This window comes from Dermochelys coriacea, chromosome 3, assembly GCF_009764565.3.
Source record: "Dermochelys coriacea isolate rDerCor1 chromosome 3, rDerCor1.pri.v4, whole genome shotgun sequence".
Taxonomy (NCBI): Eukaryota; Metazoa; Chordata; order Testudines; family Dermochelyidae; genus Dermochelys; species Dermochelys coriacea.
In genome coordinates, this window is record NC_050070.1 from 182,781,056 (window position 1) to 182,795,651 (window position 14,596).

The 14,596-nt window shown below is 38.9% G+C and overlaps 1 protein-coding gene across 41 annotated transcripts in view; it reads left to right on the forward strand.

The window, feature by feature from the left end:
- The window catches only part of NRXN1 (neurexin 1), a 1,286,326-nt gene that overhangs the window by 574,389 nt on the left and 697,341 nt on the right, over positions 1-14,596 (forward strand). For all 41 annotated transcript variants that reach the window (XM_038395424.2, XM_043511917.1, XM_043511928.1 and 38 more), the window contains one exon: positions 13,675-14,058. In XM_038395424.2, the coding sequence (XP_038251352.1) occupies positions 13,675-14,058 (384 nt within the window). The remainder of the gene's footprint in view (positions 1-13,674; positions 14,059-14,596) is intronic.

Sequence of the window (14,596 nt, forward strand, 5' to 3'; positions counted from 1 at the left end):
GCAGGTGTGAAAAGGGAAGCCCAGAAAAAGACAGGACCCAAAATTTAATTTAACTTAACCTACCCTGGGTTTCCAGGTATAATTATGAAAAATAACTATATGGTTACTGAGTTCTAGTGGGTTGCAACATGAACTATAGAAAGTTGATTTTCTGGCTGTCTCATGTCACTTAGCTATTTACTTGTCATGAGGTAACAAATCTGCCCAAAAACCTAAACTATGATTGAATATTCAGTGGTAATAATATTATTTACATTGTGATCTTCATTGTGTGTCTTCTCTTCTTAAATACTGTTTTAGTGATTGACCTATATACAATCTATCCCTGGGACAATTATGAGAAGTGGAGGTTATTGCTACAATCAGAGTCAGTTCTATTCAGAAAATGAATGCAGTGTAGTTGGTTACATTTGAAGATATGCTCCTAAATTTTCATAATTGTACGAGACTTTGGCCCACAATTGTTGTTAAGGTATTGTGAGGCTAAACTCCAGGTAAATCTCTGGAAAATGTTGGTGAGTTTTAAGTATCTAGGTTAATTTCAGGGACGATATATACTAAAGAGTTTGAAGACCAATGTGTATACCACCATTTATTTGCAAAGATTTAGCCATGAATAATTGTAGTGTAATATTTATTCTTAGCAGTTGAATATTATGTACTACTTTTAAGCCAAACTTCTAAAGTTAATTTAGATGGAGGCATGAGTACTTTAAATGTCTGTTATAGGTTTGTTTTTGTCTTTGAAGAATAACACTGATTTGCCCTAGGCACTCATAGATAGGGATGGATAAACAAAAATGGGTAAAATTAGCAGGATGGATTTGATTTATCAAATCCGGAAGACTCGATTTAATCATGGATTTCTACATAAAAGTGCATTCTTGTTGATTGTTATAACCTTAGTACATATTATTCACAACTCAGAGATAGATGTGTTTCATTTTTAGAAGGTACACACTATACATTTTTAAAGTGATTTATTTTGAAAAAAAATCAGATTAGTTTTACAGCTATATCAGAAAATGAATGATTGTTTGGTTATTTCATTTACCAAAGATAATTAAAGCAGATGTTTATGAAGTCATTGGGAGGTGAACTATCTCCAATTCAACAGGTTAATCATTAATATTTGGAGGATTTTCTTGCCATGCTGTATTAGGAGGAGAACATCACCAGACAGACATTTAAATTGTTTTATTTAACTAAAACAACAACGTTATGTATTCTGGATTTTTTTTCTTCAACAGCAAACATATAATATTTTAACAAAACAAGCATATGAATTTTTAAATTTAGTTAAATATTCACGTTTTTTAAATCAGGTTTGTTTTTGTTAAAATTGTTTTTAACTAAAATGGTTAAATGATATATTTAAAAAAAAATTAAATCGACTATGTCAGCCAGGTCAACATGAGAAACTTAAAATATTGGCTTCTGCAGCTAACTCAGTTGTCTTCACCTTCATGTTCCTGTTTGTTCATAATCTGGCAAAGAAAAACAAGCTTTCCTGCTTTTTCAGGTCCCAATTGATTTCTCAGTTTGGAATGAATTAGTCCAAAGAAAGAAAATATTCTTCCTACACCTGCAGAAGAAGCTAATGCTGTTAAAAGTGAGATTATCACTTCAAAAATCTCTGAATCCAAGTGCTTAAGTGACTTCCACCAATTCACTGGTGTGACTTTCTTTAAAACATCATCAGCAAACACATATTTCTTGAATGGTTCACCCTTAGCTCTGAACTTTATTATGGTTGGCATTATGGAGGGTGATTGCTGGATGTCCATGTCAGAGCCAACTCCTCTTCTTCAGCAGTTAAGGTTTGACCCTGGTACCGAGTATTGAGAATATTTCCAAGAAAATGAGCTGGAGATAGTACTTGTCCTATTTGTTTTTTTTTAATGCTTGTAATTTAACTCTGTCAATGCATAGTTCTCTTTTTAAGATCTCTCTCGGTTCCTTCCAAATTTCAACAGCGTCAGTAATAAAATAGCTATTTCCCTGCATTTTGTTCAAGGCTACAGAAATAGGCTTCAGGGTACTCGGCATGTGTTCAACATTTGTCTTAAGCCCAATGTTGAGAACTTTGGCTGTGATAGTGCCATCCATTTTTCATGATTTTGTTCACAAACTCTCATGATGATTAGGCCAGTTCTTGATATAGTGCTCAAAACAGTCCACTACTGAGTTCCATCGCACATCTTGGGGGAGAGTTAGCTTGGTTCCTCCCATTTTTTTCAGAGCTGCTGCTGCAAAGTGCTTTACAGAAGCATTTTGTAATTTCAACAACATTAGCCTTTATTTCTGGAACACTGAAGTCTTTGGCTAGGAGGTGCATCAAATGAGCACTGCAATCATGTTATTAGCTTGGGACTCTCTTCTAAATAATTTCTTCTCATCTTGGATACATTTGCAGCATTGTCTGTGAACAAGCTGCGTATTAGACATTTGATTTTTTTCCACAGTTTGTTATAGCTTTTACTACTACTTCTTGTAATTATTCTGCTGTGTGTGCATTTCCTGATGTATCAATTGTTTCTGTAAGGAAGACATTCCCTTCTTCTGTTGTCACAAAATCATATACAAGAGGATCATTGTGGACATTGCTCCACCCATCAAGACTCAGGTTAACAATTTTACCCCCTAAACCTTTTGCACACTACTCTATTTCTCTTTCATACACTTTATCCAGCAATTTACCTGCAACATCTGCTCGGCTGGGTGGACTGTATCCTGGTCTTAATGACTGAACCATGTTAATGAAGTGTGGGTTCTCAATCATATGGAAAGAAGCGATTGTTGCCTAAACAAACTGGGAATTTTCTCGTCATTTACCTCTTTTTGTAATCTGCTGGTTCTTATTACAAACTTATCTGTGTTTGTTTTTGGATGATGGAGATTTTTTTCTTTTTGCTACAGGTGATATACTGTGGCTATGTAACATACATGATGTGACTGAAACACTATCATTGGCAGTTAACTCTGAAACTATAGAAAATGATGGAGATCTTGAAGGTGGATAGTCTTCAGAATCTTGTATGTTGAGGATGGAGTCTCCTAAACAAAATAAGTCAATGCAGTTATTTAATTATTATTATCATACTGCTCATTTAGTATTACTCATTGCATTCACTGACACTCAGTACTACTTTAAAAGTGAAATTGTAAAAAGAAGATCTGCCTATTTCAGCTATTTATTTTTTATCACAACTGCATCTAAAATGATAGTACCATAGAGTAACAACTATATTTTTTGCTCAAACATGAGAATTCAAGAATAATCCAGAAGGAAGACAAGTAGTCTTTAAGAAAGAAGTATGAAATAAAAAAGTTTACCAACCTGATGATCCTGCATGTTCAGACATCTTCCTTTCATCTTCTTCAACGCAGCTTCCTCCTAGGAAGGAACACTTCTCATGATGTTGTTTCGTTCAGGCAACCAGGCATTGCATTTCTTCGTTGCACTGGTGCATTTTGCATGCATGCCTGTCTTACCCAAAGGTAGAGGAACTTAATTAAAATATTTGCAAACTGGGTCTCTTTTATGACCTGCTGCCATTATAGGTTTTCCTTTCTAGTGAGAGAATGGTATGGTAGATCTCAAATCCATGAAGGTGACACTCAGAAAGACCTCAAGACTTCTGGAATATGCTGCTCAAATAGTTTCACATTTGTTTCTACTGCCTGTCCCTCCCTTCTCACATTTATCTCCAGGCTTCTTCTCCTTGTCCAGATCTATTTCACTCCCAACAATCTTCTATTCATTGAACTTTTTGAAACTTTTCACTTTTAGAGAGAGATAAGGGATTGACTCTGTGTACACAAATTTGAAGAGGGACAATAGGGTTGAGGTCTGTTATTTCTCACCTCTCTATATTATTTATTTATTTAAAAACATTTTTGCTGTTAACAAGCATGTTATCTGTGGAGACACAAATCCACAGTTTGAGAACTTCAAAACTAAGCATATCTGATGGTATCTTTTAGACCAGTGGTTCTCAAACTAGGGCCGCTGCTTGTTCAGGGAAAGCCCCTGGCGGTCTGGGCCCGTTTGTTTATCTGCCGCATCCACAGGTTCGGCCGATTGCGGCTTCTACTGGCTGTGGTTCACTGCTCCAGACCAATGGGGGCTGCGGGAAACGGTGCAGGCTGAGGGATGTGTTGACTTCCCTTCCTGAAGCTCCCATTGGCCTGGTGCGGGAAACCGCGGCCAGTGGAAGCCGCGATCAGCCGAACCTGTGGACGTGACAGGTAAACAAACCAGCCCAGCCTGCCAGGGGCTTTCCCTGAACAAGCGGCAGTCCTAGTTTGAGAACCACTGTTTTAGACTGAGCACTGAGTGACATTGGGTAGATAGAAAGATTAACCTAAATATTCTGTACAGAAACCCGTGGACCTCATAAGATTGGGTCCCTAATCCGTGAAGTATTGGAACTCATTTACAAAACTTTTCTTAAACATTACATGAATATATTGTCTCATACTATAGAATTAGAATTTATAATCCCTATTCCATGATGAGATATCTTTGAGCTATTATGTATCTTAATTAAAATTATCTTTAGATAGGTTTTTTCCTCAAAAAGCATTTTATCAAAAAAATCCAGTTTAAATAAAAAAAAATCCAATTTTTTAAAAAAATCATTGATTTTTATCCACCCTAAAAATTAATACTATACTGAACTTTCATCTAAAACCTGAACCCAACACAAATGTTTATTGTGATTTGAATAAGTTTGGTTAATATTTACAGTGGGAAAAATACTGAAATTCTTACTCCATTTTTGCATAGGCAATGCTGTCATCTAATCTAATGGGGGTATTGCCTGAATAATGGCTGAATAAGGACCACAGAATTTGCATCGGGAAAAAAAAACATTTGATTAACATGAAAAATAAGTTGCATGTTCCTCTTTTTCTTCTGACTGGAAATGAATATTCTGAGCTAGATTCTGCTACTCCTACTCGTGTTTGGTGCTGTCTTACTCAACTCCTCATTATTAAACACTCAGTGTGAGAAAGCATAGCAGAATCTTCTGCAATAATGCTATTACAGCCCAAACCAGGAATACTGGAAATCTCCTGAGAGAATGATCTTTTGAGATCTCCAACTTATTAGCTACTTATCTGAGCCGATCACTGCTAACATAACATCTTTTAAATTTGTGCTCCATCTTCATGAATAAGTAGCTCAAGTACCATATTTGCTGCTAAATAATGTTTCATGTTTTGCAACCTTTTGTTCCTACATTTCTCTGGCTTTCAAATTCAAAGCAGAGTGGTGCCCACTGCTAATAGAAAGGTGTGACACTTCTCAAAGAGCATGGCTAATTTCCTTGACTTCAGTATTAGCAGAATCAGCAAGTGCTTTGATTTATTTTCTGGTCTTTGCTCTCTTCCTGATTCTCAGCCACAGGAAACAGCCACTCTAAGCTGCAGCAACAACAACTATTCCCTTTCTGTCATCTAGCTAGCCTTGTTTGGCACAGCTATTACCAGACTACCAGATAATATTCACTCTAGCACACTAAGAGGACAATATGATACAGCCAGAAAAGCCTAATCTTTTCTTAGATTTTCACCATCTGCCAATAAACAACTATGTGAGTTTCACATTGTAATTTAATAGACCACGTAAGGTAAGTATAGAGATCAAGTTAGCTGCACCAGCTGCAGTTACAATCTCAGTATTTTACTGATCACAATTGATGAGACAAGGTTTAGAAATATGTCTGTGTGTGGATGTCTTAGTTTCTTGTAAACAGACTTAGAAAACCTAAATTGCTGAGATAATGAATATGATTGAAGAGTCTCATTAACAGATTCCTATGGGAAATGTTTGGCTGTTCAGCTGTTACAATACTGCCAACTTTGCAGTAAAAGAAGTAGGAACATACCATGAAACAGCTGCGCCCACAGTGGTTTTTGTGACACATTAGAGCTAGGATAATAACTGATTTGTGTGGCCTGAGTATTGTTTAAAATTTTGTTAAGCTGTTTGGCATACTCAAGGAAACCTCACAAGCATTTTTCTAACAAACTGCCATCCTTTAAATCATCATTACACATTAAAATCAGATAGAGAATGTATCATTCTTGTCAGCCTTCAATGATGTACAGCACTGTAAAACAGGTTGTATCAGCAGTTATGCATGGGTAAGCTGGCATTTAAGGCTAAAAAGTCACTGAGATTTTGAATTAAAGTAAGAGTTCTGGTTTAAGCACTAGAAATTATCATGTGTATGTGTGCGTGTGAGTGAGAGAGAGAGAGAGAGAGAGAGCGCACAAGGATCTCACCAGAGCATATAATTAGAGGTTTACTGTAATCAGTCTTTCACAGCAAACAGCACTTTCTAAATAGCCATTGCAAGCCCTGTTTGATGCTTATATATAAAAATATGTATAATATAATAGACCATTCATGAATCATTACACTTTTTCCTGATTAAATAAGTATTTGAAATTACTTATTTGAAGTGTTGGTGCTCCAAAGATAAACAATCCTAATTAGTCTTCCATTCATTCAAGTAGGGTTCCAGGTTGGTACTGTATATGTGATTGTGTATCCATAAAGTAGTAGAAAAAAACCCAAAATTCTGCCCTCAGATGATGCATACAGTACCTGACTGGGTGTCCCATTGTTAGAGATCCAAAAGGTCATAGCAAGAGCCTAAAGGATGGACTTCCTTCCAGGTGATATTGGGGAAAAGAAATACTTCTTTATTTAGATTCTGAAGTTAAATATCATTGATCAAGGATCAGTGCTCTGAGTCAGATCTATCCCAGAAGCTTGCCAACTAGGTCTTCCCTTTCCTCTCTCATGACCCAAAAGTCAATAAAAAAGTTTTTAAGCAGTTTTCCCCCTTGGTTTTCCTTGCCTCAGGGAGACATCGAGAATCTTTTCTACTCACCAGGTGATCAAGCAGTCTGTGAAAGAAGCCACCTTTTCCCTTGGGGTGCTCACTGTCTCATCATTAGCTGTATTAATATTTGTTTATTTATTTGTTTTATATCACTGTAGGAGTGAGGTGCCCTGCTCATGGACCCAGAGCTCATTGTACTAGGCACTGTACAAAAGAACAAAAAGATGTTACCTGCCTCAGACACTTTACAATCTAATGCTGTAATTTCTCAGCCCTGCAAATATTTTTCCTCTAAGACATCCCTTCCATCTTCCCCTTGTTAGGGTTATCACCCCACTCTGAACTCTAGGATACAGATGTGGGGACCCGCATAAAAGACCCCCAAGCTTATTCCTACCAGCTAAGGTTAAAAACTCCCCAAGGCACAAATTCTCCCTTGTACCTTGGATTAGGTAACGCTGCCACCACTAAGTGATTTAGACAAACTCAGGGAAAGGACCACTTGGAGTTCCTACTCCCGCATAATATTCCCCCAAGTCTCTACACCCCCTTTGCTGGGGAGACTTGAGAATTAACAAGATCAGTACAGACCAACCTTGGGGGGGTTTAGGACACTTAAAAAATCAGATTCTAAAAGAAACAGAACTTTATTATAAAGAAAAAAGGTAAAAGAAGCACCTGTGTGAAATTAGAATGGAAGATAATCTTACAGGGCAATCAGATTCAAAAATACAGAGGATTTCCCTCTAGGCCAAACTTTAAAGTTACAAAAGAAAACCAAAAAGAAAAGGAGTACTTGTGGCACCTTAGAGACTAACAAATTTATTAGAGCATAAGCTTTCGTGAGCTACAGCTCACTTCATCGGATGCATTTGGTGGAAAAAAAACATTTGGTGGAAAAGAAAACCAGGAATACAACTTCCCCTCAGCACCGAAAAAATCGTAAGCCAAAACAAAAATTAAGCTATCGCATTCCCTTACTACTACTTACTAATTCTAATGGAGTTGGATTGCTTGCTTCCTTGATCTGTGTCCAGCAAGCACACAGAACAGAGAGACCAAAACCTCCCCTTTCTCCCCCCCAATTTGAAAGTATCTGTCTCCTTATTGGTTCTTTTGGTCAGGTGCCAGCCAGGTTACCTGAGCTTCTTAACCCTTTACAGGTAAAAGGATTTTGTGCCTCTGGCCAGGAGGGATTTTATAGTACTGTATATAGGAAGCTTGTTACTCTTTCTTTTTTTTATGACACCACTAAAACAGTTTTTCTTCTGCCATTCTGGCATAAGCATCTGCCTAAATCTCTGGGTCGAAATGATTCAAATATGCTGCAATATATTGGCAATGTAGATGAAGAATTCCTCTCTCAAGCTCTGCAAAATAAGGAAAGCTCCAATGGCATGGTATAAAAATGGAGTAAACCCAAGATCACATAGGTAACTGTTTCTCCCATGATGGATTTGTGCTTCCTTTTTTAGGGTCATTGAATGTTATAATTTCCATAAGATCTCAGAGAGCTGCCACTGATAATCTATATCTTGTGCAGTGTCATTAGTTTTGAGGAAAAATTGGTCCATCTGTCTGTCAAGATATCATAAGAACAGCCATACTGGGTCAGACCAAAGATTCATCTAGCTCGGTATCTTGTCTTCCGACAGTGACCAATGCCAGGTGCCCCAGAGAACTCCTATCCAGGAAAGTACTTTATATAGCTCCAAAGCAATAGTTTTTGCCATTAGAGAGCAAACTTTTTTTGCTTCAGAATATCTCATTTTGTAGTACGCAGTCATCAGGGTTTATTGGTGACCCATTGCATTCTTCTACAAGAGGTTCTGTCATGTTCAAACCTATTTACTGAAACAAGAGTGCTTGTCACTCGTTGCCTCATCTGGCATCATTCTGCCCTCAGCCTTATTGACTGATTCACTCCCCAGGTTACTTTGTTTCTTAGCTGGATCACATATGGTGACTAGGAATTGGCCATCCTTTTTGAGGGCAACTTGTGTCTTTATTTACATTGAGACCCATGGCTGACATTAGCCATTTTTAGTAACCAGAGAGCCCTAGATTTCTCCTGGCATCATGAGTTGCTTAAAATCAGGAGACTCCTGATAATATTGATAGAGTTGTCAACAGTGTTAGTACGTGTGTGATGTATGAAATAAAGACAATGATGAGCGCCACAGAAAAGCCCATGAATTAATACATATTTTTTTTAAAATTTAATATGTACTAGAAATAATGCAGCATGCCAAAATATATTTTAAAAAGAATAAAAATAAGAAAAATAATGTATGAAAATAAAATCCTTATAATAATTTTGTTAGAGTCATCATATAGACAACTAAACACTCATTGATTGAACAGATACTTTTGGAAGAGCATCTGCAGTATAATATAACTATATCATTTATACTGTTATTAATATGCAGTGTAAGTTCTTATAGAGTAACAGTGTTTAAGGCCAGAAGGGACCAGCAGGTCATGTAGTCTGATCTCCTATATATCACAGGTCTCCAAAACCACCCAGCACCCATGGGCAGAGATTGGGAGGGGCCTCAGGGGAATTGCCCCCCCAAACTGGATACGATTCAGAAGCAATGTATGTGTGTGTGGGGGGGGGGTGGAGGTGCCCAGATTTCTCCCTGGTAGTTGGTCCTGCTTTCTTCCCTTGGAGGCGGGGTGATGGCAGAAGCTCTGTGCCTGCTGGGCAGTTCCCCCAACGTGGTCTGCATAAGGGTAGGGCAGGAAAGTAGATCCTGATAACTCACCGCACTGCCTATATGGAGAAACTGACTGGCAGGACAGAGCCTGGCATTGCTGCTCACCATCCCCCCCAGTTCCCTTGGAGGGCACAGAGGAACGTTGCGTGGGGGTGCAAGCGGTGATGCAAGGCACTCCATGCCTGCCGGTCAGTTTCCCCACGTGGACTGTGTAACAGAGGGCAGAAGAGCAGCGACCTTTACAGCACAGTTCCAGTTTGGGGCCATTTTCAATAAAAACAAGGTGGCTGAGCCACTTCCCAACCCAGGTGAGTGCTCAGCTGCTAGTCCTGGCTGTGGGGGTGGGGCGGAAGGACTATCGGACTTCCCCTCCAGGGAGCCACTGGAGTTGGGTCAGACCCACCTCCAGGAACCTTTCCTGGCTCCAGGAAGCTACACACACACACCTCTCCACTTCCTGCCCCCATCACTCCTCAGTTGCGAGGGGGAGAGGTCACTGTATGGGTAGCTGCACCCCCATCTGCCCAACCCTAGTGTATTCAGACCTCCCTCCCAAGTGCCGCACACCTGAATCCCCTGCTGAGCCTCACCCCCTGCATTCAGAGACCCCACACACCCAGACCCTCCAACTGAACCCCACTAAGCCCCCCACACCTGAATCCGTAACCCACCAAGCCTCACTCACTGCATCCAGAGGACTGCCCTGCTAAGACATGCCCCCCCCCGCCGCATCTGGATCCCCTCCCACCCCTTGGCCCCCCAAATACAGAAGTCAAACTCATAGTACACCAGCACCCATATGCTAAAGCCAGCAACAAAATTAGACCAAAGTATTACATCCCACAGGAGACTAGACTATTATGTGCCCCAGGCAGAGAATATGAGGAACCGAGGTTCCACCAGTGCCAGAGGCTCCCACAGTGCCAGTGAAATAATGTTGGTGATGCCAAATAACTGCTCTAGAGACTGAACAGATCTGGTACAACATGGGAAGGAGCAGTGAAAGGTTCCACTAAATTGTGCAACCAGTTTTATTGAACCTTGACCGAGATCAAGTCCCTAAGGGTGAAGAGATATAGTTCATTTTCCATGTCCAGTTAATCCCAGACCTCTCTGCTAAGGATGCTTAAAAATGTGTCAGTTGTACTGGTTGCTTTTGTTACTTGGAACTGGTGTAAAACCACCAATTCATTTTATGTATATTAGGCTACTAAAATGTCATTAGAAAGCTTTTATTCACTAATGATCTGGGTCTAATTCAAGCTTTTCTCCTAAAGGAGAAAAGCTCTGCAACCCATAACCAAACCTTTATATTTTAATATTTAGTGGATATTATTCATATTTCAGTAACTATCATATCTACATTAATATGTATCAAATTAGGTAACAGGTGTGTGTTGGTTGACACAACTGATTACTAAAACTTCCGCAAAAAATTTCACACTAAAATGAATTCCTTAACAGGTAGCCTGATATTCAGAGGTTCTGACTTTCTGAGGTTTGATTTAATGGGAACTATGGATGCTCAGAACCTCAGAAATAAGACTTGTGATGGGGTGCTTAAATATAGATTTAGTAAAATAGCTTTAGGTTCTCATGATTGAAAATTTTGAGGAATTTTTGGTGGAAGAAAGGGTCTCCTAGTTAAAAATTCAACATACCAACCTCCTTCAATTAGTGATTTAGGAACCTCCCATTCCAATTTTCTGATTCTCCAAATAGACCTCAAGCAAAACACAGAAGAAAAGTATTCCTGATATTGCGAAAGGAAGCGTGGGATAAACATTTAAAACCAGCAAAATTTTCAGGCATTTTTATACACAGTTATAAAGATGCAAAAAAGGCACAAGCCTTTTTTGTCCCCTCATCCTTTTTGGTAACCGTCAAAAGTAGAGAGGCTGGTTTTGAATTATACCAAACTCAGCTTAAACCAGAAGTACTGGAAATCTCACAAGGGAGCTATATCTTCTGACACTTCCAGCCCAAAATGATTTGAATAAGTGTCTAAACTTTTGAATGCTTATTCTAACTGAGCCATTGAGATTTGACCATTACATTTTTTAATTCTACGAGTCCCCTGGAACTCTGTATCATCGGAGTACAAAATACCCCCATCATAAATACAATTCTGGGGGCCCAGACAGCAATGTATTTGATCATGCCAAATTCTGGCCTTTCAAGAACAGTTGTTTTTCATAGAGTTAGTGACCAGAAGAGATCACAGTGATCATGTAGTCTGATCTCCTACGTAACAGAGGCCATGGGATTCCAAACAAAGAAAAAAAGTTAGTTTGTTCTTTTGACGCCTATATTTTACTGTATAGTATTTTATTGTAATTTAACATTCATATAATAAAATGTTTGTTTCAACTGTCTGACTCACTTTTGCTTTCAGTTTATAATCATATTTTCATATGGGTGCATGCAAGATCTTGGAAATATCCTTTCCAAATGACATTCCTGGGGAAATGCTCCATAGTTGTCAATTCTCAATAATAATCCTTATGGTGTTCCAGATTCTGTGCTGCATAGTGAAAATAGGAACGGTGTTTCACATGCATCTGTATCTAAAGAGGAACATGATCCTTGGCTATCCTGCTTTCCATAGCACCGTTTCAAACACATGGCTGAGGGTAAAACGTAAAACACACACTGCTGTAACATATATAGTATAATGTGGTTGGTAGAATCATAGAATCATAAAAGATTAGGGTTCAAAGAGACCTCAGGAAGTCATCTAGTCCAACCGCCTGCTCAAAGCAGGACCAACACCAACTAAATCATCCCAGACAGGGCTTTGTCAAGCTGGGCCTTAAAAATCTCTAGGGATGGAGATTCCACCACCTCCCTAGGTAACCCATTCCAGTACTTCACCACCCTCCTAGTGAAATAGTATTTCCTAATATCCAACCTAGACCTCCCCCACTGCGACTTGAGGACCATTGCTTCTTGTTCTGTCATCTGCCACCACTGAGAACAGCTGAGCTCCATCCTCTTTAGAACCCCACTTCAGGTAGTTGAAGGCTGCTATCAAATTGCCCCTCACTCTTCTCTTCTGCAGACTAAATAAGCCCAGTTCCTTCAGCCTCAGTACTTCACTTTAATACAGTGATTTACAGGGGATTGTGATTTCACCTCCTGCTTGATTGTGAAGACAGAATCATATTAAAATCCCTATGCAGATTTTGTTTGTAATAATCTTACTGCAACAGTTGGACTGAATCTGATTAGCACACATGGACTAAGGTTCTGTATGTTCAATTCTTTCAGTTGGAGTCCTTGGTCTTTACAATTATTTATAGAGTAGAGGATCTTGACAATTAATCATCCTAGCCAACATTTTGGGCAACAGATCTGAGTCTTTTTGAGGCTTCTTGCATATGTGGCAGAGCTAAAATTTCAGGCTTGTTTTTTGTTTTTTAACTGAAACCAAAATTAAATAAATATTTCTGATTTCATGGTTTCTCTTGCACTTCCCTCTCTCTCCTCTCTGTAACAAGCACACATTTAGATGCAAATGTCAGAGGCATTTTTTTTCCTCTGGGTGTACATCACTATTTTTTTTAATGATTGGCTGCCCGGCAGCTGATGAGAGTACTTCCCCTCCCCTCCCAGACAAAGGGTCTGAGCCAAAGCCCACTGAAACCAATCAGAGTCCTCGGAAGCAGAATCCCTAGAATGGGATTTTGAGCAATTTAGAGGGCAGTGCAGAGAGTTGCTGTTCCACCAACAGGGTGTTTCTGAAGATCACCCTGAAATACATTTAATTTTTTTGCACGGAATAATACATTTTATCTACCTGAAATCCCTTATGTGGATTTTGGTTTTCAAACATTTAAATTTATGCAGTACTTTGTGGAAATATTTGTACACCACATATTTCCTGACAGTGTTTAAGGGATATTTTAATACAAAATAATGTGTCATTTTATTATTTTAAAATGTGTAAATACAACATTCATCTAGGGCTTTCATGTATGAGGTATTTGGCAATAAGAAAATACTGCATTTTGGGACTCGAGGAATAAAGAAATACTGTCAGAATTCACTTTAATATGTTAAAAATCTTGCATTTTGTTGTTTCTTATCAGGTACCATTTCTGTGAACACATTACGTACACCTTACACTGCACCAGGAGAAAGCGAAATCCTAGACCTAGATGATGACTTGTATCTTGGGGGCTTGCCAGAAAATAAGGCAGGGCTGGTCTTTCCAACAGAGGTGTGGACAGCACTTCTCAATTATGGATACGTTGGCTGCATCAGAGACTTATTTATTGATGGCCAAAGCAAGGATATTCGACAAATGGCTGAAATTCAAAGCACTGCTGGAGTGAAGCCCTCATGCTCAAGAGAAACTGCAAAACCATGCCTGAGCAACCCCTGTAAAAACAATGGTGTATGCAGGGATGGGTGGAATAGATATATCTGTGATTGTTCTGGTACAGGCTACCTTGGCAGATCATGTGAGAGAGGTAGGTTTCAAAAGATTGTGCATGACTTTACAATGTAGAAATTAACAATGATTAAAAATGGCAAGTACTACGTTAACTGTTTTAAAAAATAACCCTCATTGTCTGTTCCTCTTCTTCCCACTGGTTTTATATTGGCAGAAAACTAAATTGAATCAAGTGGCCACGTGGCCATATGAAAGAGTTTGGGGGAGATTTTCAAAGGCACAAATGGCAGGAAGGTGCCTAACTCCCAGTGATGATAAGTAAGAGTCGGGTACCTATCTGCTTTTTTTGACTTTGAAAATCCCCCCTTTTATCATTTTACAAGCTGGGCTGTGAAGAGCTTTGTGACAACATGAGACAGTGCTTTCTCTTATTACTAATTTACTGAAATGTGACTCTATGAAACCTAAATTCACCACAGTCTGACTCTGAAATGACAGATTCTCCATGCATGTACACTGGTATAACCCCACTATCTACTGTATATTCTTGAATTCCTTGAGTGAAATTCCAGCCTCATTCAAGTCCTTGGCAAAACTTCCACTGACTTCAGTGA